This window comes from Mustela erminea, chromosome 1 (genome assembly GCF_009829155.1).
Source record: "Mustela erminea isolate mMusErm1 chromosome 1, mMusErm1.Pri, whole genome shotgun sequence".
Taxonomy (NCBI): Eukaryota; Metazoa; Chordata; class Mammalia; order Carnivora; family Mustelidae; genus Mustela; species Mustela erminea.
Genome location: NC_045614.1, coordinates 13,283,461 through 13,308,202, shown reverse-complemented (window position 1 = coordinate 13,308,202; position 24,742 = coordinate 13,283,461). Strand labels below are relative to the sequence as shown.

General features: G+C 51.4%; 1 protein-coding gene across 1 annotated transcript in view; it reads right to left on the bottom strand.

The window, feature by feature from the left end:
• The window catches only part of NWD1 (NACHT and WD repeat domain containing 1), a 62,735-nt gene that overhangs the window by 25,427 nt on the left and 12,566 nt on the right, over positions 1-24,742 (bottom strand). Inside the window, exons 6-13 of the mRNA XM_032314794.1 lie at positions 23,939-24,236; positions 17,158-18,430; positions 12,443-12,646; positions 11,258-11,417; positions 10,542-10,659; positions 9,727-9,885; positions 5,034-5,231; positions 1,458-1,580 (exon numbers count right to left, since the gene is read on the bottom strand). Coding sequence (XP_032170685.1) covers positions 1,458-1,580; positions 5,034-5,231; positions 9,727-9,885; positions 10,542-10,659; positions 11,258-11,417; positions 12,443-12,646; positions 17,158-18,430; positions 23,939-24,236 — 2,533 coding nt within the window. The remainder of the gene's footprint in view (positions 1-1,457; positions 1,581-5,033; positions 5,232-9,726; positions 9,886-10,541; positions 10,660-11,257; positions 11,418-12,442; positions 12,647-17,157; positions 18,431-23,938; positions 24,237-24,742) is intronic.

The window sequence follows — 24,742 nt, the reverse complement described above, 5'->3', positions numbered from 1 at the left end:
AAAAGATTCAATGGAAAGAAAAGAATGTCTATGGCAAAATGTTGGGAAAAAATTATGAAAGAGCATACATTTTTGGTTCACAATGATGTAATGTTTTTTAACACCTTTACTGAGGGGTGTCGTGTGGCTCAGTAAGTTAAGCGTCTGCCTTTGGCTCACCTCATGATCCCAGGGTCCTGGGATGGAGCCCCAGATCAGGCTCCCTGCTCAGTGGGGACTCTGCCTCCCCTATGTTGTGCTCTCTTTCTCAAATAAATAAATAAAATCTTTAAAAAATACTTTATTGAGATATAATGCACAAATATAAAATTCACCCATTCCATGGACCATGGTACAATTCATTGGTCTTTGAATGGTCACAGCTGGGCAACCATCACGCCAGTATAAATTTAGAATATTTTCAAAACCTGGATTTCCCTCCCCTTTCTCTCCTTATCATGTAAACCATTTGAAGGTGTGTAACTCAATAACATAATAATTCACAATGGCGTGCAACCATCACTTCTATCTGATGCTAGAACATTTCCATCACCCCAAAAGGAAACGCTGTCCCCATGAGCAATCACTTCCCATTCCTCCCTCCCCAAATAGCAACTGCTAATCTGTTTTGCGTCTCTCTAGATCTGCCTGTTCTGGACATTTTGTATAAATGAATCATATACATGATGTGGGCTTTTGTGACTGGCTTCTCTCATTTGATACAATGTCTCAAGCTCTGGCCTCATGGCTTCCTTGTTGTTCTGGAAACATGCCAACTTCCTCTCCCCTGTCAGGGCCTTTGCATGGGTTGTTTCCCATTCCTGGGATGCTCTTCCTTTTTCTACCCCTCTGCCCTCTGCCTACCTCTTTCTTCGCACCCTTGGAATCTTGGCTGAAATGTTCCCACTGAAGAAATGCCTTACACCTAACTGTCCTAAGTGGGTCACTTTGGTTACTGTTACTGATGACACCTTGTCGTCCTCACTACAATCTGCCTTCCCAAATACTTGAGTCTGACCTGGGCCAGAATTAAGGTAAGGCGAGGGAGGCACTCATCTCAGGTGCCAAACTTAAGGAGGTGCCAAATTCCCGAGTTTCTCTTTAGCCTCTGGCTCCCATATGGTTTGGCACAGCACCATTACTGATCTTGTCTTTAAGACAGCTTGCTATTTAATTGTGGTGGAGTTTTTGCATTAATTTTGATTTTTTAAAACATTGCCTTGAAATATTATTTTTTGAAAGACTATTTTATTTATTTATCTGAGAGGGAAAGAGTAGGAGTGGGTGGAGAAGTTCAGAGGGAGAGTGAGAGGCAGACTCCCCGCTGAGCACGGAGCTAGAGGCGGGGCTCGATCCCAGCACCCCAAGATCACCACCGGAGCAGAAGTGAGATGCTCAACTGACTGAGCCACCCAGGTGCCCTGAAATCTTATTTATTTCAATGACCAAGTTGACAAAACCCACTTCCCAAGCCTTACCTGTGTGTCCAGTTAGAATGTGGATGACCTGCTGTTCCTCCATGTCCCACACGGCGATGATGCCTTCCTGGGTGCCAACGACCAGCAGCCTCTCCTCCAGGCTCCACGCCATGGCCGTGATGCCTGCAGCCACACAGAGACAACAGTGACCACATCAGCTCCCAGGTTCGGACACGGGGTCCTCTAATGTTGCCTCTGCTGCACAGATGGGGAAACTGAGGCACAGGTTCAGTCCCTTGTCCAGAGCCACACACCTAGAAAGTGGCAGAGCCAGGATTTTGAAGTCAGCACTGTCGGGGGCCAGATTCAGGGCTCAGCTGTAAAATTTATGTTGTTCTTAGGGACCAAACCACACTGAGGTCAGAAGTGCCTCGCAAGTTCGGTGGTTCTCCCGTAGGGGCGATTCTGCTCCTGGGAAATGTCTGGAGCCTGGGGTCACTGGGCAATGTCTGGAGACGTTCTTGGTTGTCACAACCAGGAACCAGGTGCTACTGCCATCCTATGTGTGGAGGCCAGGGGTGCTGCCGACCACCTCTGCAGTGTATAGGATGCCCCCCGCCCCCCGCAGAGGATGACCCAGTCCCAAATATCAGTAGTGCCTGGTTGAGAAACGCTGCCCTAGTTGGACAAGACTCAGAAATGGAATTATATTGGCCGAGAACGCGGACTCCTGCTTCTGACTTCTCTTTGAGATCCACGTGTATGGAAAAATAAAGGCTCCAAAGGGAAAAAAAATCTTTGCCAATAATTTGGGCAAACAACAGCCTGGGGCGCTCTGCTGGGTTCTGACCGAAACATCGCTGAGGAGAGAGAGGCGCTGATTTACACGGGAGGAAACACTGGCCCGGACCGTTGGAGACCAGATTTGCTGAATGCCCTCGGGTAATTCCTTCCTCTGCTCTGTGCCTCAGTTTCCCCGGATGTACAATAGCGAGGGGGAAGTGTGGAAATCAGAGCCGTCCAAGTTTGAGAAGCCCAGATTTTGTTCCTGCCTTATTGGGGCAGGGAGTGAGGACATGGGATGGATCTTTCTTTCTTTTTCTCTCTCTCCCTCTCTCCTCCTTCCCTCCCTCCATTCCCTCTTTCCTTCCTTCCTTTTTTTTCCTGGTCACTTACAGTGTGACCTTGGAAACATGAACTCAAACTTCTCATTTACAAAAGGGCCAAACTGAAGCCCAGAGTGGGTAGAAACTTCCTCAGCTTCACCACGACTGGGGCTGGGATGAGAGTCATGGTGGGTCTGAAACCCAGAACATCTCCCCACCAAGGGATGGTAAAAACAAAACTTGACCTGACTGTGACTTCCTATGCCTGTGCCGTGGTAGAGACCACGAATGTCACTGCACCCTCTCAGATTTGTCCCCTGGAGACATTCTGTCATGTTTCCTTTTGAAATCAAGCCCCCAGCCCACCGGCATTAGCAGAATCCACACTCCCTGGGACCCTGTAATTCCCAGACTCCCTTGCAGCCAGAGAAGGCCAAGGTCTTGCCAATGAGACACTCACTCCAGAGGTGATAAATTCTGCTTCTAGACCGTGCCCTCAAAGGGAAGGGATCTGCCATCCACCCCCCCTTCCCACTGCCCACTGGCTGGAACGCCATGGTGTGGGTCAGAGAGGGAACAGCCATTCTGAACCAACAAATGGAAGTTTCACATTGAACATGGCAGCAAACAAGATTGAAAGAGTCTGGGTCCCTGACACATGGGGGACTAGGAGCTTTACCTCTGCTTATGCCTGGACTGTTAGATGAGGGGGAAATGAACTGCCGTTTTATTTACGTCACTGTTACCCTGTCCTTTGTTAAAGCATTTGAACCTGTAACCCAATAAATATACAGTCTTACCCATTAAACTAGATTCGGTCCCAGAACCCTTCCGAACACAGCACTCAAGCAGCTGTCCCTAAATCAATTCCTCCACGCATCATACTTAGTCTCTTAGAGCTTCTATTTTGGAAGCACTATGCCTTGGGAATGTAGCTTTCCCTACAAGGCTATGTGTGGCACAGAAACAGTCTGAGTTGCAATGAATGACATTTGAACCAGACGTTAATTGTGTATTTGGTGGCCTTATAATTGATGCAAGAGATTATGGGTGGGCAGAGGAAGGGACAGACGAGAGGCAGTGGACTGGACATGAACGGATAGCTAGATGGCTGGCTGGATGGTTGGGGGAGTGGACGGATAGGTGCGCGATGAGTAAGATGGATGAATCAATGAATCAACTGAGAGATGGGGGCGGGGGCGAGTTGATGAATGGCTGGGTGGGTAGATGGGTGGAGGGGTGAGTGCTTGGAAGATGTCCAGAAGAGGGAAAGGGAAAGATACGGGGTGTGGCGAGAGGGGTGGGAAGAAGATGACTAATGAAAATATGGATGACTGATGGGTGGATGGAAGGAAGGAAGGGTGGATGGATGATGGAAGCACAGAAGGACAGACAGGAGAAGGAGGGAAGGAGGGAAGGGAGGAAGGGAGGATGAGTGAATGGGTGACGGATGGATGGATGGATGATGGATAGAAGGACAGACAGGAGAAGGAAGGCAGGAAGGAAGGAAAGAAGGAAGGATGATGGGTGGATGGATGGATGGATGATGGATGGACAGAAGGACAGACAGGAGAAGGAAAGAGGGAAGGAAAGAAGGAAGGATGATGGATGGATGGATGGATAGATGGACAGACAGAAGAAGGAAGGCAGGAGGGAAGGAAAGAAGGAAGGAAGGATGATGGATGGATGGATGGATGGATGGATAGATGGATAGAAGGACAGACAGAAGAAGGCAGGCAGGAGGGAAGGAAAGAAGGAAGGATGATGGATGGATGGATGGATGGATGATGGATGGATAGAAGGACAGACAGAAGAAGGAAAGAGGGAAGGAAAGAAGGAAGGATGATGGGTGGATGGATGGATGGATGGATAGATGGATAGAAGGACAGACAGAAGAAGGAAAGAGGGAAGGAAAGAAGGAAGGATGATGGATGGATGGATGGATGATGGATGGATAGATGGACAGACAGAAGAAGGAAGGCAGGAGGGAAGGAAAGAAGGAGGGATGATGGATGGATGGATGGATGGATGGATGATGGATGGATAGAAGGACAGACAGAAGAAGGCAGGAAAGAGGGAAGGAAAGAGGGTGAAGGAAGGAGGGAAGGAAGCAAAACCAACAAATGGAGAGACAAGTCCTCTTGTCTCTGACGTTCTGGTGTCCCGGGGGCGGGATCTACGAGTTCCACCAGCCTCTCAGGGGCCAGTCAGGCATCTGTCCCTACCTTTTGGACTTACTAGCCTGAGCCAGTAAACCACAGAAACCGTAAGATGGACACTCTATTCTTAGAGGCAGTCAGCACCCTCCTGGCTCTGGGCTCATTTGCAGTATTTACAATACTAATCTACAGTCCCTAGGGGGCAGAGACAGTCGAGTCAGCATGAGACAGCAAGGGCACGCCCTGATGGGACCCTGGGGGCCTCCCTACTGACAGAGGGGAGCCCCAGGGAGCAGCCAGAAACACCTGCCCTCTGCCGCCCTCAGGCACGACGGGCCAGGAAGGATTTTTGCTGTGCTGGGGAGACTCACCCTTGTGGCAGCCTGTGAGGGTTGCCCGGAGGGGTCCTCCTGGGGGCTGGAAGAATCCCCCCAGGGGTATGAGCACAGGGTGGGGGCACGCCCGGAACCAGCTCTGGGCCTGTTGGCACAGCTGTCCCACCAGGGCTGGATGTGAGGCGGCGAAGAAATGGAGTCTGGCCAGGAGTTCTGTATACAGGATGCTCCTCTCTGCAACAAAGGGAACTCAGGTTAAGGGGAAGGGCGCTGCCGACCAGTCAAGGTCAAGTCCCCCGCCATCTTCTCCTGCCTCCTTCTCTCCTTTCCAAGGACTCTCATCCCTACTTCAAAAGCACCAAGTGGTTCCTAGCCTCTGGGCCTTGGGCCAGGCAGTTCTCTCTGCCTGGGAAACTTCCTCCTCCTCCCCTTCCCCTTTCTCAGGCTAAATATCTCATTTTTTAGCTCAAGGCTTACTTCTTTAAAGAGCATTCTTCATCCCAGCGCTCTAATCCACTGGCCGCGCGCCTGCGAGCTCATCAGAGCTGCAACTGACATTTCTTTGTTTATTCCCTCCCTATCCTAGATCTTGAGTTTCCCCTGAGAACAGGGATGATATCTGTCTTGTTCGTTGTGTTCTTAGTGCCTAGAACATCACAGACACCCAGTAAATTGCAGAGGCCACTTTTCAGCAATGGGCATAAACAATGGAATGCAGAGCAAGGCAAAAGGGCCCACAGCGACCATGGAGCTGAAGACAGGCCCTCAAAATATCCAGAAGCCCTAGCTGACGGGGCCGGCTACTGACAAGGAGGCAGAGATACAAAAAAAAGAAAATCTCCATTCGTTCCCCATACCTCCTGACCTTCCCCCTGTAAATCAGCCCCTCCCACTGCCTTGGGGCAGACAGCCTCCCCTGTGGGGTGCTGCCCACAGCTCCCTTGGGGTGTATTCAATAAGCATCCATCTCCTTTGTTCTGGAAACTTCTACCTCCTTTGTCCTGCCTTTACTGAATTATTTCACTGCTGGACCCTGAGCTGCCAGCGTCCATGGGATCATCATCGCCCCACTCTCCATCTCAAGTTTCTTTACTTAATCCCATCATTTGCCGTAGAAGAGGAGAGTCACAGGTTCCAGGGATTAGGAAGTGAATATATCTTCGGATCGAGGCAGTGTTTTCTGCCTCCCACAACAGGGGTATCATCATTATTATGCCAAGTTCGTAAAGGGGGAAATTGAGGCTCAGAGGGGTTAAGCAACTTGTACAAGGTCACACAGCCAGTAAGAGGCAGGAACCTAATCAATAAAGTTTTATTCCAACCTCAAATGGACCAGGCACGCGGAAGGCAGGCAGTTCATTTGCCCTTGTTCTAACTGTGGGATTTGGGGCTATGGTGACGATGCCCTGTGCCCTAGTTTGCTGGTGGATGATGTGAGGCAAGGTCAGGACTAGGGGTGGGTGCCCCAATCACCATAGCTGCCAAATTTAAGGTGACACCACCAAACTCAACCATCCATCCAGATAAACACTATTTTAATGGCAATATTTTAACAAATCAAAATTAGTGCTCCCCAACCCAAGATGAACAAAAATACAAGCCTTTAAAACAAAAATAGGGTCAAAAACAGCGCCACATTGAATCATCCTGGAGCCTGAGGCAATAGGAGAAATCAGGTGGGCTTTGAGGACCAGGCTCAAGGTCCTGGAATGTACTGGAACTCAAGGTTGGCCAACTGCGCCCTCTGGTGGTGACATTTATTCCTACACCTCATTATCGGCAAGCCACAGGTTGTCAATCAAGGATGGTGGAAAAGAACATGCTGTGCTGTGGGCTTTTAAATCTTCCCTCAAACTGGGCAGTTGTTCCCAAGGCTATTCTCCTGGTAAATCACGCCTTGTGAGGCTTACAACCAGTGAGCATGAATACACAAGAAAGGCCACGTTGACGGGCACCAGCATCTTCCCTGGGTTGTCCTTTAGTTACAATCCCATATTTTGCAGATGATGGAAGCTGAGACTCCATGCAGAACTGGCTCATCCAACAACAACAGCAACAACAACAACAACAACAAAAAACCCAAAGAAACAAACAACAATAAAAGAAATGGCTTGTGCAAGGCTGTTCAGATCAACAATAGTGATGCTCTCACGTGACAGAAATAGGAGGCTTAGATGGCAGTGTGGGGACAGGCTCTGCGAGAACTGACTTGCATATCTTTCCTTGTAGCTCTAGGTAGAAAGGGTGACCAGCATCCCCATTTTGCAGATGGGCAGCAAGGTCGGGATTGGGGTCGGAGAGCGAGGGACTTAGAAGGTGACACCACCAGCAAGTAGCAAAGCCCAGATTAGAATTAGCCCCGTGGGGCTCAAATCTGAGTTCTTGGCCAGGACCGGTCTGTGTGGTAGGGCTGGCAATTTGGCAGGGAGCAAGTGGATGATAATGTCCCCATCCTCACAGATCTCAGCGTCCGGTGGGGCCCTCAGGTGATACAAAAGACAACAGGCAGAAGTAACAATTGAGAGCTAAGACAGACGGGAAAAGGGGGCGTTGCTGGAGAACACAGGGACTGGGGAACCAGAGGGGGTTCCTGGTTCAGTGGTGGCTAGACAGGCTGCTCCGAGGAGGAGCGTTTGGTTAAGCTTCAAGGGAGCCCCAGAAGGATATAGGGATTTAAACACCTTCGTAAAACTCCTTATAAAACCCTCAAATGAAAACCAGGTGGGAATTGTACAATAAAAACCACTCTGGGGGGACCTGGGTGGCTCAGTCGATTACGTGGCTACCTTTGCTCAGGTCCTGGGATAGACCTCTGGGTCCTGAGCTAGAGCCCTGCGTTGGCCTCCCTGCTAAGTGGGGAGTCTGCTTCTCCCTCTCCCACCCCCGGCTGTGCTCTCTCCCACTCTTGCTCTCAAATAAATAAATAAAATCATTTTAAAAAAAGGTATCCTGGCCACCTCATACTCACTGGATGACTATTATTATTATTTATTTTTTTAATTAGAAAATCAGGACGCCTGGATGGCTCAGCATCTGACTCTTGGTTTTGACTCAGGTTGTGATCTCAGGGTCGTGAGACCAAGCTCTGCATAGGGTTCCATGGTCATCGTGGGGGTCTATGAGATTCTTTCTCCCCCTCTGCTCCTCCCCCTGCTCTCTCTCTCTCAGATAAATTTTTAAAAGTCTAAGAAGAAAAAATCAGAAAATTAAAAGTATTGGTGAGGATGCAGAGAAATTGGAACCCTTGGGCGCTGCTGGTGGGAATATGAAATGGGGCAGCCACCGTAGAAAATGGTAGGGTGATTCCTCGGAAAAAAAGAATAAATAGGGGTGCCTGGGTGGCTCAGTGGTTAAAGCCTCTGCCTTCGGCTCAGGACATGATCCCAGGATCCTGGGATCGAGCCTCATATCGGGCTCTCTGCTCAGCAGGGAGCCTGCTTCCCTCTCTCTCTCTCTCTGCCTGCCTCTCTGCCTACTTGTGATCTGTCTGTCAAATAAATTTTTAAAAAATAAATAAATAAATAAATATAGAATTAGCATTTGATCCAGCAATTGCATTTCTGGGCATATATGCCAAATAATTGAAAGCAAGATCTTGAAAAGATATTTGATACCCATGTTCACAGTGGCGATATTCCCAATGGGCAGAAGGTAGAAACTGCCCAAGTGTCCATCAAGGGATGAACGGATACACAAAAAAATGTGGTCCATTCATATAACACAACGCTATTCAGCTTCACAAATAAAGGAAATATAACAAGGATGTACCTTGAGGACATCATGGTGAGTGAAAGAAGCCAGTCCCAGAAGGGCAGACATTGTGGGTCCCCTGATATGAGGTCCCTATGGTGGTCAGATTCATAGAGACAGAAAATTGGAATGGCGGGTGCCAGGGACTGGGGGTAGGGGTGGGGAGTTGGTGTTTCATGGGGACAGTCTCCACGGTTTGTGAAGATGGAAGATCTCTGGGCGGGGTGGGAGTTGGGGGTGGGGGGAGGGCGGTGGATGGTGGTGATGTTTGCACAACAGGGAGCATGTGCTTAATACCACTGAGCTCTACACTTAAAAATGATTACGTTGCTAAATGTGACGTTCTGTGTATTTTACCACAATTAAAAGATGAAGATAAAGACAGACCAACAAAACACAGTCCTGGGCAAAGCATCAGAGATTTTTCAAGTTCTAGGGCAGAAGGTGGGCCAAGCCCAGCCCGATGGCTGGCCCCTGGAGCTAAGGATGGTTTTTATAGATCAATATTTGCAATGGACAGAATGGCAAGAAACACCGACTTTGAACTCCAATGAAGCAAAATGTTTTCTTCCAGAGCAAATCTGCCCCCTTCCTTCTCTTGAGTGGACTCATGTTACAAAAAATCATGTTCAATTATTATGATTGTATTTTGAATATTATCAATTTAAAAAAGTCACGGGAACGTGTTTTCTCTCTTGTTCTATTAAGTACTGACATAATTTCCTCGATTTCTGCCTGAGATTTTTTCCTATCTGGGCCTTTCTAGAAAAAGGTACCATGCCAGGGAAGGGGATGGACACACTTTGGTAGTGCTCATTCCAAAGCTCTGCCAGGTTCATTTCAAAAATCTAGACACCCCGCATGTGTAGAGATCAAAGATGTGCAGGTTAATGAAAATCCAGCAGGGGGCTCAGTGAGAAGCATGGACTTCTAGAAGTCAGTGCAGCCCACCCCCTCCGGCCAAGCCAACCCAACTCACCCATGCCTCGGAGCTCCACAGCCGGGCGGCACAGCTGGAGAGCATCCCGGACCAGGCTGACCTCGGGACAGTCCAGGTGAGGGCCATACAGGTCAAAGTCCTCCAACAGGCCCTCAATGCCGCCAGAGATGCCCCGGCAGGAAATCCAGTTCATGTTGCCTGTTTCGGGGAAAGGGGGCATTATGCGGACACATGCCTCCCTCTGGTTCACACTGAGGCGGGCTCTCACCTGTCCATTTCTCTGGGGGTTCTCAGGCTCTGCACTGCCGACGTTATCAGCACCCCTGCCCTCCACCCATCCGATGCCTGTAGCGCCTCCTCAGGCATGATAAGCAACAACAGGAGCATTGCCAAGAGTCCCCAGGGTGTGGAATCCCCCTGAATTGAGAATCTCAGGGAGAGGCAGATTGATAGCTAGACAGAAAAATGGAAAGACGGAGGGACAGATGGATGGGTACATAGGTAATGACAGATGGATAGATACAAATATAGATATGATATGATGATAGATATGACAGACAGACAGGGTCTCATTCTAAGACCACATTTCTCACCTCTGTACTATCAACTAGCACGAGATGCCAAAAAGCGCCCCGGCTCTCCCAGCTGTGACAACTAAAATGTCCCCAGACATTGTCAAGTGCCCCCTGCTGTTGGGAGTGGGGCACAGAATGACCCCTGGAGAGAACCACTATCTTAGGAGGGGCCAAGGATTCTGATTTTTTCCCTTTACCCTTTCCCAGGCTCCTGGAGTGGGGAGCACAGCAGAGGGCTGGGACCCGCTCGCTGTTGTCCGCAATGGGTAGGAGCCTTACCCAGAACCTCCTGTTTCAGCTCTTCAGTGCGGCCTGAGTGGACCAGGTGATGGGGTAACTCCTTCAGCTTCCGCAGATTTGCCACCGTGTCTGAGAACCACAGGGGCTGAGGGGCTACCTGCAGGGGAGGAGGGGGCTGGCAGCCAGGCCGCAGTGGTGCAAGCTCACTCATGCACTCCCGAGATATAGGCCAAGCTGGCACACGCAGGGGACACTGGAGGGGATGGGGACACAATTCCAGATAGAAATGACTCACGCCCACCCCTGGCAGGGCCAGGGAAGAAGGAAGATCTTGGGACTCAGGGAATCCGAGGGGCATCGGAGCTGGGTCTCAGAGTTAAATGGGAGTCTGTCTGGGGAACCAAGTTGGAAAACAATGGTATTCCTGGGCAAGGGAATGGCATGTGCAAAGGTCCAGGGGCAGGAGATGCCAGGAGTTCAGGGCAGTTCTGTATGCTCCTGAATGTTGTGATTCTTCCCTACTCTGGAATACTGGGGGTGGGGGGCACAGTCCTCATCAGCTGCTCCTCATCCACCCCCATTATGCTCAGATGCTGAGGGGACATCCTGCTTTCCGGGGGAAGGATAGGGAAGAAGCATTCTGGGTGGAAAAGAAGGAAAGAGCCAGGTAGTCCTTGCCAGGCAGCCTTGGTTTTGCTTGCACAGCAAGGTGGGGCCTGCTGGTAAAGAGCAGAGGTCCCAGACAGACACCTCACCTTACGGTCCAGGTTCAAGGGCTTCCCCACCAGCGGTAGAGTGATGAGTTTCTTGGTGCCCAGGCTCCAGGCTCCTGAGAAGAAGTCAGCCAAGACTCCATGCCTCTTGGCTCTCTCTGGCCTGGACAGGTAGCGCTCTTGGACCACCTCGGCCAGTTGCCTGAAGAAAGGGGACATGGGCTCATGGGCCTGGGGGACAGGGTGAACTCAGAGGGGGCCACCAGCCTTCCAGGAAGCTGTTCCCAAATGAAGGTCCCTCCTAAGCCACCTGACGGGTGTTCTCTGGCAATTGTGTTCTCTGGACCGCAATTGGAAGTGACCACCTTTCCTACTTGTTACCTAATAGTCATCTATAAATTGGCCCATCTTTCTTTCTTCCCCTTAAATACATTTAGTTTAAAAAGGAACATTTGTTGGACGCCTGGGTGGCTCAGTTGGTTAAGCGGCTGCCTTCGGCTCAGGTCATGATCCCAGCGTCCTGGGATCGAGTCCCACATCGGGCTCCTTGCTCGGCAGGGAGCCTGCTTCTCCCTCTGCCTCTGCCTTCCACTCTGTCTGCCTGTGCTCGCTCTCGCTCGCTCTCTCTCTGACAAATAAATAAATAAAATCTTAAAAAAAAAAAAAAAGGAACATTTGGGTTCTTCAATAAGTCAAACTTAAAATAAGGTAGTATAAGACCCAACAACTTTACTCCTGGGTGTAGACCCCCCAAAATTAAAAAACAAAAAACAAAACAGGTGTTCAAATGAAAATTTGTGCTCACGTTTTCTTGCAGCACTGATCACAAGCCCGAGGAACAACCCAAGTGTCCGTCAATGGATAAACAAACATAATGAGACCCATCTGTGCACTGGGATATTACTCAGCCACGGAAAGGACTGAAGCCCCGATTCATGCTAGAACAGGGATGAACCCTGGAAGCTTTATGCTGAGGAAAGCAGCCGGATGCTAATGGCCACATGCTGTGTGATTCCATCTATATGAAATGTCAACAAGCAAATCCACGAAGACAGAGAGCGGATTCATGGGTGCCAGACAGGGGCTGTGGGCAGAGAGGTGGGGGGGCGGGGAGTGACTACTGATGATGAACAGGGGTAAAAGAAGGATCTGGAAAAAGGAGGAGCCCCGACGAGTGAGCCCTCACTCCCAGAAGCCCAGAGGGCCCTTCCACCATGTCGGACCCACCTGTGGGCGATGGCCAGGAGCGTGAAGCCATCCACGGGCCGACGGGCCAAGCAGTGACCCAAGTCCCGGCGGAGCCTCACCCACATCAAGGGTGGGAAACGCAGCAGCTCCTTGCTGGGCGGGGTCCAGTCCTGGTACACCGCCTGCAGGACCTCGTCATCCAGGGACAGGACGTCCTTCAGCTCTGCCTCTGAGAGCCCATGCCTGTGGGGAGGAGGGGTGGGCACTGGGACACACTGCGTCTCCTGAGGTCGGAGGGCGCAGACACCCAGGGACGGGGAGACGTGGCCAGCCACACAGCATCCTGCCCGTCCACCAAAGGGTCCGCCCTGAGGGTCGGCATTCAGACCCAGTTACAGCCATGCCCATCGGAGTACGCTCTTCCTGCTCTTTCCTTCAACACACACACCTGCAGAGCCGTGAATCAGACTCTCCCCAGCCACACCTGAGTCAGGCAGCTCAGGGAAGGAGACAGGAAGTAACTTAGAAAAATAATGCAGATGCCAACTGTGCCCACCCCAGCCTCACCCGTGTTTCCAGGCCCCAGAAAGGACAGAGCGAGAGAAGGGAAGCAGCCCTAAAGGGGAGGGGTGGTGACGTTTCGGTGCTGGATCGCAAGGGACTTCTTAAAACCTAAGAGCATCAGACTGGAAACACTGGATTTGCCTGCATCTTTCATCTGGATGGACCGCAATCGGAGCGCCCTTCGGGGCAGGGGAGGGAGGGAGCCTGGCTTCTGTGGGCAACCTGCGTATGGTGTTCAACTCTGACGTGGACGGGAATCTTCATTTTGATCGGAAGACCCGCCACCTACATTTAGAGCATCTGCTCTCACTGCTTTCTAGTGTATAATGCGGTGGGTGCCCCCCAGGGGCTCTTCTGTGACATCAGTCATCTTGGACGATCCCAGCTAGACTATCACGGTTTTCTCCAAACCAGAATTCCTGGGAGCCACGTGCCAGCACCCCTGTGTGGTCCTGTGCCTCCTCAAAAACCCCCTCCTCCAGGATAGAATTCTTTCCTGCTCTTCGACACACCCTCGGCACAAATCAAGCGTGGGTCCCCTCCTTTCCCGCTCAGGTTCAGTGACTCGTCCATCCCACCGGCTGCAGATGGAACAATCCAGCAGGCTTGCACGAGGAAGCCCAGGAAGCTGAAGTCCCACAATTCCCCGGCATCGGGGCTCTGTACAGGGCCCTCTGGGGAGGAGCCAGGCCAGTCCATTCATTCTCAGAGAAGCAGATGCCAGGTCTCGGGAGGTCAATGGCTCATCAGACCTTTGGCAGGTTTGTTTAGACATTATTCATGGAGTGGCGTCTCCGTGCGCGTCTCCGTGCACGTCTCCGTGCAAGTCACCGTGCGGACTCCTGAGGGACAGAGAGGTAGACCCCTGTGAAGCTTATCTTCTCATCCGCAGAGGCAGGCAGGAAATAACAGAAGAAGAGCACGAAGAAGCCAGGTGATACCAACGACGAGGAAGAAGATAAACCACGTCCCACGGAAAAGAGCTACAAGGTCGGGGGGAGGGAGCTGGAGAGAGACGGTTCTTGGAAGATGTGAGTCCCTCCGAGAAGGTGTCACAGCCGCTGGGACTGGGTGGGAGGGAAGGGACCAGCATGAGATCTGGGGCCGGGGAGCTCCCAGCACGGGGTAGAAAGCAGCCAGGTCCAGTCGGGCTTGGTAAGGAGGCTGGGTACTTTTCTCAGAGTGATGGAAGTCACTGGAAGGCTTAATCGGGTCAGGAACTGAGTCAGATTTATGATTTTAAAATCTCCCTCCAGACAGGTGTTCCGACCAGAGCTTGTACACACATCTTCAGAGCAACATCATTCACAATAGCCAAAAGGTGGCAACAGTCCAAACGTCCATGAACAGATGCGTGGATAAACCAAACCCTCTGCTATGGACTGAGTATGTGTCTCCCCCAAATCCACAGGCTGAAGTCCTGATCCCTAAGGTGATGGTGTCAGGAGGTAGGGCCTTTGGGAGGTGGTTAGGTCATCAAAGTGGAATCTCATGGGTGGGCTTAGTACCCCGGGGAGCTTCCTTATCCCTTCTGTCATGTGAGGACACAGCAAAGATGCCCATTTATGAACAAGGGAGCGAGCTCTCACCAGACACTGTATTTGCCAGCACCTTGACCTTGGACTCCCTAGCCTTCCAGAGAGAGAAATTGTGTATAAGCACCCGCCCCACACACTCTATGGTGTTTTTGTTACAGCAGCTCAAATGGACTAAGGCAGGGGTGTATCCATACAATGGAATGTTCTTTGGCCGCAGAAAGAAACAAAGTCGGGACACACAGTGCAACACAGATCAGCCTGGCAAACAGTAGCTAAGTGAAAGAGATCCGTCATAAAATACCGCACAGTGTGTGATAAACTTGAAACGTTTAGAGCAGGATCCAAAAAGCCACAAAGTAGGTTAATGGTTGCCAGGCGCTGGATAGAGAAACAGGGGACAGCCCAAGGCACGCTCCTCCCCTCAGCCTCCTGTACCGCTGACATTTGGGGTCGGATCACCCTTCGCAGTGGGGACCATTCTGTGCATTGTAGGGCTTTTAGCAGCATCCCTGGTCTCTGCTCACTAGATGCCAGCAGCATCACCCCCAAGCTGCAACAACTGAAAATGTCCCTGGACCTGGCCAAGTGACCCCTGGGTGCAGACCCTCCCCAGGCAAGAACCACTGGCCTAGAAGGACTCAGACCTGCCCCGAGAGCTGGGGCACCATCCCAGTGCACAGACTGCGTGGGGACGCATGATGTCTTTCCTGGAACCTGAGGTACCTCACCACCCCTGCATGGTCCCTCCCTAAACCACCTGCCACGCCGGTCCCTGGGATGGCTGCTCAAACACCCTGCAAGGCCATCGGCTTTACTCATTGGACCAGATGTGGGACCAAGGAGGTCGGTTATTTGTGTCTCTCTAGATTTTGGAATCAGGACTCAAGAAGGAGCCAGTAGGATGGTGCCAGGTCTCTGAAATGGGAGTTAATGATGCCAGTAGAAGCTTGAGGCAAGTAGAACAAAGGAAGAGTCCAGAACCGAAGCCAATGGGCAGAGAGGACCCAGAGGGCCAGAGGATGAGAAACTGTCCTGATTCTCATGGCTTTCTGGTTCCCATGACAAGCCACCTCCTCCATGTGGATTGCATCAGGGTTGGCCTGAAGGTCCACCCCTTCCCCCTGGAACATTCCACAGTCCGTCTTTGTAATCTTACAGAACTCAGGCCCAGCCTCCCCTCTGGGGGCACCGGTCTCAAAATCTAGGGTATGGCGTGCGATCTGGGGTACGCCCCCCTGGAGTTAGCAGTTGGGTGGGTGGTCCTGGATTCCCTGAGCTCTTCCCATGGCCTGACACAAAGCCCTTACTTCTTATACACTAGCATGTCTGTGCCTGACAAACAAAAACGAACAAAAAGCCACTCTCCCTGGTCTGATCACCACCGTCTTGACTGACACAGGGCAGAGGACAAAGGTCTGGAAGAAAAACCTGCCCGTGAAACCGGAACGCGGCAAAACCAGCTAGCCCAGCATTTCTGATGATGGGCTTGAGTGCTGGTTCTGCAGCGGTGTGTCTGCTACTTGGCCTCCATCCCACCCTCCTGGGGGTCCAGAGTCTGGCTGCTGGGTGTGTGACGGACCCACTCCTCTCTCCTGCCCCTTATTTCTCACTCATCTCCGTCCCTCCCCACCATCTCTGAGCGGTAGCTCCCCACCATCATGACGTCACAGTGCGCCACCCTGAGACTTTCTCTGGGCTGAGCAGCAGGTCTAAGTATTCGGTCCTTCAAGCTCTAGAAACACACTGAAGTTGGATTTTCCTATTTGCTTTTTTGCTGATTCCCACGTGACAAGATTGCGATGAAGTGTAAATGTGCGCTGGTGGACAATCCTTCAGAGGATCTGGGGACGCCTGGGTGGCTCAGTTGGTTAAGCGGCTGCCTTCGGCTCAGGTCATGATCCCAGCGTCCTGGGATCGAGTCCCACATCGGGCTCCTTGCTCGGCAGGGAGCCTGCTTCTCCCTCTGCCTCTGCCTTCCACTCTGTCTGCCTGTGCTCGCTCTCACTCTCTCTCTGACAAATAAATAAATAAAATCTTTAAAAAAAAAAAAAAAGGGTTTTTCTGAGCTCTCCCCATAGGATGGCGTATTAAATACAGAGCGGAGCTGGCGGATTTACGACAGGGGGGAAAAAAAAAATCCGTGCCCGAGAAGGGCTGAGCGTCACTCGGGTTCAACCCAAATGTGATCATGAGGAAATATCAGACCAAGCCCGACGGAGGGGCACTCTATAAACTGCCCCCAGCCTGGGTGAAGGTGACCTTGTCTGAGAACCTTCTTGAGAGGGGCAGTCAGCGCATGTGGAGCTCCTGCTGGAGTACCGCGGGCCCTGAGCCGGGGAGTGGCGTCCTTACAAGAAGGAAATGGGGACAGGAAGGCCCGCAGGGAGGAGGAGGCCCCAGGACGGGCAGAGGCAGGGGCAGGAGGGGTGTGTCTCCTGGCCAAGGGTTGCTGGCAACGCCAGAAATGAAGAGAAAAGCCTAGACCCGCGTCCCCTCTGGCGCCTTCAGAGGGAGTGTGGTCCCGCCGACGCCGCGACTTCAGACTCTGGCCTCCAGGACTATGAGAGAGGACGTTTCTGTCCCGGGGCCCTGAGGGGCAAACGCACGCATTCTGTCCCAGTTATAAAGAGGGTGTGGACAACAGAGACTTACCGGGAAGAAGCGAGGTAGCCCAGCACGTGGGCCACCAGGAGCTGCCCGTGCGTCTGCTCCAGGCGGGCGCACAGCTGGTGCATGGCTTCCTCCGCCGTGGAGCCCAGGGGGGCCGGGACGGTGAAGGAGGCCCATTTCCGGGCCTCCTCGAAGGCCAGCCGCAGCCGCCCTGGGTGGCCGCACTCTGGGAGGCTGGCCCAGACCAGCTCCCTCTGCTCCGGGCTCAGCGTCCTCCTCGAGGCTGCCAGCAGGGTCTGGATCATCTCTTGCCCTTGGTTTCCAGAGAGGGGTTTCACCTCCCAGAAGGCCTCTGGGTCTGTCAGTGTCCGTCGCAGGGTGTCTAGAACCCCCTGCTGCCCCGAGCAGGCTGAGAGGATGAGGTGAACCCTCGGCGGGCATGTAGGGGGCAGCCAGGGGACCCTCCGGGCCCGGCAGATGGAATCCATGTCATCCATGGAGTCCAGCAGGATCACCAGGGACTCAAAGTTTCGGCAGGAGACAGTGTGGAGGAGGGTGTGGAAAAGCTGGACCACCCTGGCATGGGCCTCCAGGACCTGGGCCGGGGGCAGGGGCAGCCCGTAGGCCAGGCAGAGCTGGAAACAGAGGCTCGGGAGCAGGCCCCGGGCATCGGAGCTCATCTGTGACATCCCCAGAAGCCGCAGGACGGTCACCGTCTTGCGGCCAAGCAGTCCTGAAGTTTGCTCTGCCAGCTTGCACATCAGAGCTGTCTTCCCGATGCCTGGGGGTCCAAAAAGCACCAGGGGTGAGTGGGGATGGCCGTCGCTCTGCCGGAGCCGCTTCCCTAGCTGGGCCAGGAGCTCCTGGCGCCCGCAAAAGGTCCGGGTGGCCTCGGCGCTCAGCGCCATGTGGTGGCGGATCTCCTGGTAGAGCCACGCCAGCTCCTGCCGGCCGGCCTCCAGCTCCCGGAGGTGCTCGAGGACCTGGTGGTTAGCCCTGGCCACAAACTGCTCCCCCAGCTCCTTCAGGTACCGAGCATGAGTCTTGTTTTTGGGGTTCACCAGGTCTCGGCTCCATGGCAGGTGGTGGGTCTTGAGGACTCCAGGTTGGGTCTCAGCAATGCGTCCCTTGAGGCCACCGAGAAGGTTCTGGGCATCCATGTCCAGGCAGCCGTCTGCGAGCCGGTCCACCATCTTGAGGGCGCAGTCGTCCAGGATGTGCTTGTTGAGGTCTTGGATCTCTCTCAGGAAGACGGTCGCCCCCTGGTCTCCGTCCGTCAAGCTCAGCAGGCCCCGGTCTATCTCCCATTCGATGACTGTAAAAGTGGGGGGAGGATGGGAAGAGAGTGTTGTCATCACTGTGTGCTCAGCGGCCGGAATGAAGACACTTGAAAGACATATTTGGGAGGTAGGGACCCTAGTTCTCCCACTTAATGTGTTCTGGAGTCACCTTGGCATAACCACAGATGATATGCAAACAAATGCACTCAAGTGTGTTCCAATAAAACTTTATTAACAAAAACATGCAGTGGGCCGGATTTGGCCAGAGGACTACAGTTTGCCAGAGTCTCCTGGGGGTGGGGGGTGGTGCTCAAAAAACCCACATGGCTGGGCTCTGCCTCCAGGAGTTCTGATTCAGCAGGTGTGGGTGGGGCCCATGAGTTTGCATTTCCAAAAACTCCTCAGGTGATGCTGAGGCTTCTGGTCCAGGGACTGGGCCAAAAATAGCCCTGATTTAGCTATTATTAATCAAAGAAACCTTGGTATAGGCAGCACAGAGATCGTATGTGAGAAGAAGCCCCATCATAAAACATACCATCAAATTCAAAAAGTTAAATACGGAGTTTCCTTAGGAATTCCACTCTAGGTATGGACCCCAAAGAACTGAAAACATAGGCAAACAGTTATGTGTGGACCCAAATTCACAGCAGTACAATCCATGGGAGCCCAGAGATGGAAACAACCCAACAGTCCCTCAAATGATGAGCGGATAAACACAATGTGATCTAGTGACTAGTACTCAGCCATAAAAAGGAAAGTAGCCTTGATTCATGCTACAGCATACATGAACCTTGGAAACATCGTGCTGAATGAAAGAAGCCAGACATAGGAGGCCCCACACTGTCTGGTTCCAGGTACACGAAATGTTTAGAACAGGCAAAGCCGTAGAGACAGAATGCAGACTGGTAGTTGCGGGCGGCTGGGGGAAAGGGAGGGAGAGTGGCCGTTAATGAATACAGAAATTCTCTGGGGTGATGGAAAGGTTCTGGAACTAGATAGAGGTAGTGATTGCACAACATCGTGAATGCATGAAATGCCACCGAAGCATTTATTTTAAAATGGTTAATTGCATGTCATGTGAATTTCACTTCAATAAAAAAAAAATCCAGTGTTGTCGGTTTTGGGTGCCTCCGTCATCACACATTCCTTCAACAAACATTTACTGAACCCCCACTTGTGCCAGTCTTTGCTCTCCATCCTGGGGCATCTAGCAGTGAGAAGAATGCCCAAAGGTCCCTGTTGCCTTTGTGGAGTGGTTGTTCTGGTCTTAGTGAATAAATGGACAGACAGCAGAAGAGAGTATCTGCCTGTCCTGGGCAGAGTAGGGCAAGCAGGGCATTTGAGGACACGGAAAGTTGCTTCAAAGGCATGGGGGCAAGGAAGAAAGTTTTTTTTTTTTTTTAAGATTTTATTTATTTATTTGACAGAGATCACAAGTGGGGAGAGAGGCAGGCAGAAGGCAGGGGAGGAAGCAGGCTCCCCACTGAGCAGAGAGCCTGACACCGGGCTCGATCCCAGGACTCTGGGATCATGACCTGAGCTGAAGGCAGAGGCTTTAAACCACTGAGCCACCCAGGCACTCCCAGGGAGAAAGTTTTTAATGAGCCCAGAGGCTGAGAGCAAAGATCAGCACACTTTTCTGCAAAAGGTCAGATAGTGAATATTTTAGGTGTGCCAGGTCGAATGGTCTCCGTTACAGCTTTTCAACTCTGCTGCTGTAGCATGGAAACAGCCATAGACAACATGCAAACTAATATGTGGAGTGTGTTCCAATAAAACTTTATTTATGAAAACAAGCAGTGGGCCGAATTTTGCCTTTGGGACCTGGTGGGCCGACCCCTGTCCCAAAGCATGAAGCGGCTGCCCTGAGGACCCGTATTTTCCAGAGGAGACACTGATTTCTCCTTGGAGGCCACTGTTTTGAAATAGCAGCCAGACCTGAGGAGTTATTTTTTGAGCTGCCCTGGGCTCAGCAGAGGCTCCCAGGTCTCTGGAGCTGAGTGAGTCAGGCTCCCTCTGAGACAGGATTTGGTCTCAGAGCCAGAGATAAGGGCCACTGAAAAGCCTTCCATGGAGTGACACCACACCCCTCTCAGGCCCTTGCATGGAAATCAGGGATAAAGGCAACTAACAGTCCTGACTTGGGATCCTTCTAGAACACAGCTCGGCATTAATCAATGCAAGACCATCTACTCCGCCCCTGTGACCAAGGTCACAGGTCTATGTGACCTTGGTCAAATCACTGCATCTCTCTGAGCCAGTTTACTCTCCCGTAACTTGGGTATCCTAGCTTAACCATTTTTTGTTTTGTTTTGTTTTCAAGATTTTATTTATTTGTCAGAGAGAGAGAGAGCACAAGCAAGGGGAGCAGCGTGTAGAGGGAGAAGCAAGCTCCCTGCTGAGCAAAGAGCCCGGTCCTGGGACTTGATCCCAGAACCCCGGGATCATGACCCGACCCGAAGGCAGATGCCCAGCCGACTGAGACACCCAGGGTCCCTGTCCTAGTTTAACCTTGATGAGACAGCTGGCAGGATCTTCTATGAAACAGTGCTTGTGGAAAGCTGAGCTTGATATGTGGAAGGAACAAAGCCAATCTCCAAAGGTTGCAGACTGTGTGATCCCATTCTATAACATCATGAAATAATAAATTATAGGGATGGAAACGGATTACTGGTTGCCAGGAGCTGGGGACAGAGGGGAGGGCCGGGTGTGACCCTAAAAGGGTAGTGGGGGGGGTGTCTTTGCAGTGAGGAAATAGCCCCACGTACGAACTGTGGCAGTTATCTGAAGCTACACAGGTGTGAAAATTGCACACATGCAAATGCATGTTTGTAAAAGTGATGCTTTGTCTGGGGCGCCTGGGTGGCTCAGTCCGTTAAGCGTCTGCCTTTGGCTCAGGTCATAATCCCAGGGTCCTGGGGTCGAGTCCCGCATCAGGCTCCCTGTTCGTTGGCGAACCTGCTTCTCCCTCTGCCTTTCTTTCTCTCCCTCTTATGAATAAATTAATAAGATCTTTAAAAAAAAAAAAGTGATGCTTTGGTTGTCACAATGTCCACTTTTTGGTTGTACTATTGTACTTTAGTTTTGCAAGATGCTACCTTTGGGAGAAACCGGGTGAACGATACATGGAATTACTTCCTACCTTTTTTTTTTTTTCCTTGCAACTTCCTGTGACTCTCTATTTCCAAATAAAATGGCTGAAAAGAAGAAAATTGAAAATCGGACCTGGAGATAGGCTCTGAAGACACTGTTGCTAGCATTGCTTTGTGCTTTCTGCTACTTTTACAAGTTTCTGTTTGTTCTTTCAAGTGGGAATTCTTTTTGTTTAAATCTGTTTATTTTGAGAGAAAGAGAGGGAAAGAGCACAGGAGAGGGGCAGAGGGAGAGAGAGAGAGAGAATCTCAAGCAGTCTCTGTGTTGAGTGAAGAGCCTGCATAGGGCTCGATTTCAAGACCTTGAGATCATGACCTGAGCTGTAATCACAAGTCGGATGCTTAACCGACTGTGCCACCCAGGCGCTGCTCAGGTAGGAATTCTTAATGGGCTAAGTCTGATCGTATGAGATCATGGCTGGGATTAGATCACAGGATAAGATCCCCACAGCAACTCCATGATGTACTACCTCGGACTGGTTCCATTTTACACATGAGGAAACTGAGGCTCTGAACCTGCCAGAAGTCAGTACAGCCAGGAAAGGGCAAGACTGACCGGCAAGTCCAGGTCCATCCCAAAGCACAGACCCCAGACGCTGACTCCAGTCCCAATGGCAGATATCGCCGTGAAAGCAATTAGTACAAGTCACAGAGCAAGATGTAACAACGTGGTAAGCACTTAATAAATGGGAGCCATTAACATTATTAGTCAGATAGACCCTGTATTCAAATTGATAAGTCACTCGTTGTCTTAACCCAAGTACTGGGTTAGCCTCTCCTGGGATGTCAGGTGGGCATCAGGTAACCCTGATGTGATGGGATACGGAAGGAACTTCCCCTCCACGGTCTTCCTCCCGAAACGTACAGCCCCCTCCAAGCATGAGGGGAGAAAACACCAGACAAGCCCAGACTGAGGGACATTCTGCAAAGGTTGTGGCCAGCGCTCCTCAAAATGGTCAAAGTCATGAAAAACAGGGAAAGGTTGAGACACTGTCACAGTGGAACCCAAGATGTGACAACTAAGCTTGTGTGAGAACCTGGAAGGGATCCTGGGGCAGAAAAACATTAACGGGAAAACCCATGGACTCTCAGTAAAGGCTGGAGTCTAGTTACTCGTCATGGGCTGATGTTAATTTCTTACTTCCGGCAAATGCACTGTGGTCACATAGGATGTTAATTTCTCTGTGTGAAGAACATACAGAGACTCTGTACTTTGTGCAAACCTAAAATTAGCCTCAAATAAAAAGCTGATTTTTAAAAATTGTTATGTCATGACTAGAATTAATATATATAATAGATAATAATCAACATATTTTAGTACAATTAAAATCCTATTGGCATAAATTACTACATTCCATATCTTGAAACACATCAATGTGTTTAGTATGTTCATAATATAAATCCATATATTTAATATGTGGACCAAATAAGTTCATGTTTTTAATATCTTTGGTAAGAGAAATTCATATGCTATAGTTTTGGTGCTATAAATGGGCATATCTGATACTACCAAACCCGTGAGTGATCATGATCTGTTTCTTGCTGGCAGGAAGCAGTGGGGAAATGGCTTGACAACGTTGCCATTTTTTTTAAAAAGATTGATTGATTTTAGAAAGAGAGAGAGAGAGCATGAGCTGGAGGAGGGACAGAGGGACAAAAGCAGGCTCCACGCTCAGCACGTAGCCCGACACGGGGTTTGATCTCAACACCTTGTGATCATGACCCCAGCTGGAACCAAGAGTCGGACGCTTAACCAGCTGAGCCATCCAAGCACCCTGGAAACACTGCATTTTTAGAAAAATCTTTCTGGTAGCCAGTGTGGGGGATTGAAGAACCAGAGGTTGAGGCTAGATTGAAGAACCAGAGGTAAGAGGCCAGATGGGAGCTGGGTGATGGACTCTGGTCAAATCCCCATTCCCCACCTCAGGTGAAGGAGACCCCTTCTTGTGCCTCAGTTTCCACCTCTGAGGCAGGGGCAGGGAGGCTGGAGGACTCAATGTCCCCAGCAGGGGCTGGCTCCCGGGCTGAACATAAGGTGACCCCTGTTCCAGTTTTTCCTGGACTATCTGGGTTTAACCCTAAAAGTCCCGGACAAACCAGGATAGTGGTCATCTTAGAAGCCTTCCCCCAGGGCCAGGAGTCTCCCAGGGAGAAGAGGAGAGGGAGCTGGAGGGGGAGAGAAAAGGAGGGTCCTACGAGACAGACAATTAACCGGGACATGGCTGAACTCTGGGATCAGGACAATACCCTCGTGCAGAACCAGGGACCCAGGAGCTGGGCTGGGCTAGCATTTACAGAAGGGCAGGCTATGGCATTTGGACAGTATGCGATGTGGGTATTTGAATGCTTGGCGCTTCCTGTGGACCCTGAGGGGGGTCCCGGCAGCCTCACCTGACCAGTGGTAGCGGACCCACTGCTCCTGGGTGATGAGGCCCAGCCTCCGAGCCTCCTGGGCTCCAGAGCGCAGCACAGAGGTCAGTGTGGCCTCTTCAGGCCCACGGGCCTCTGTGGCGCCTAGCGCCTGCAGCAGGTAGGTGGGCGGCACTGAGTTCTCGTCCCTCCGGAAGCGTCGAGCCACCAGCTCCAAGTCCCGTGGCCTGGAGGTCAGCTGGGTTCTCAGAGCTTCCCACTCCTTCTCCTCGATCAGCGTGGGGACTGGACAGGGGCCGTACTGGTCACCTAAGAGGGCCTGGCAGAGAGAGGGGGCACAGGTTCAAATCTTGGCTTGGGTGCTTAGCTCTATGACCCTCAGCGAGAGGCCCTGAGCCCCCAACATGCCACGTTGATGGGTACATTAAGAAGTTCAGGCTAGAGCCTCAGAGCACCTGCGTGTGAAGGTCCCTGAGAGCAAGGGACATCGGACAGGTGCATTTTGAATCTGATCATACCTAAGCATCAAGGAATCTTTTGCTGGGAAAACCCTTCATGGAAGCCAAATGATGGGCCCCAAAGATAGCCAACCCTAATCCCTGGCCTCTGTGAACATACCTTATATGGAAAAGGGTTGTGATGGTTATTTTTAGGTGTCAGTTTCCCTGGGATGAGGGAAGCCCAGATCGCTGGTTGAGTATGCTTTCTGAATGCGCCTATGACAGTGTCTCTGGAGTGAGGCGGACGGCCCTCCCCGAGGCAGGGGACACCATCCAATCCCCAAAAGGACCCAAAAAACCAAACCCAAACCAAACCAAACCAAAA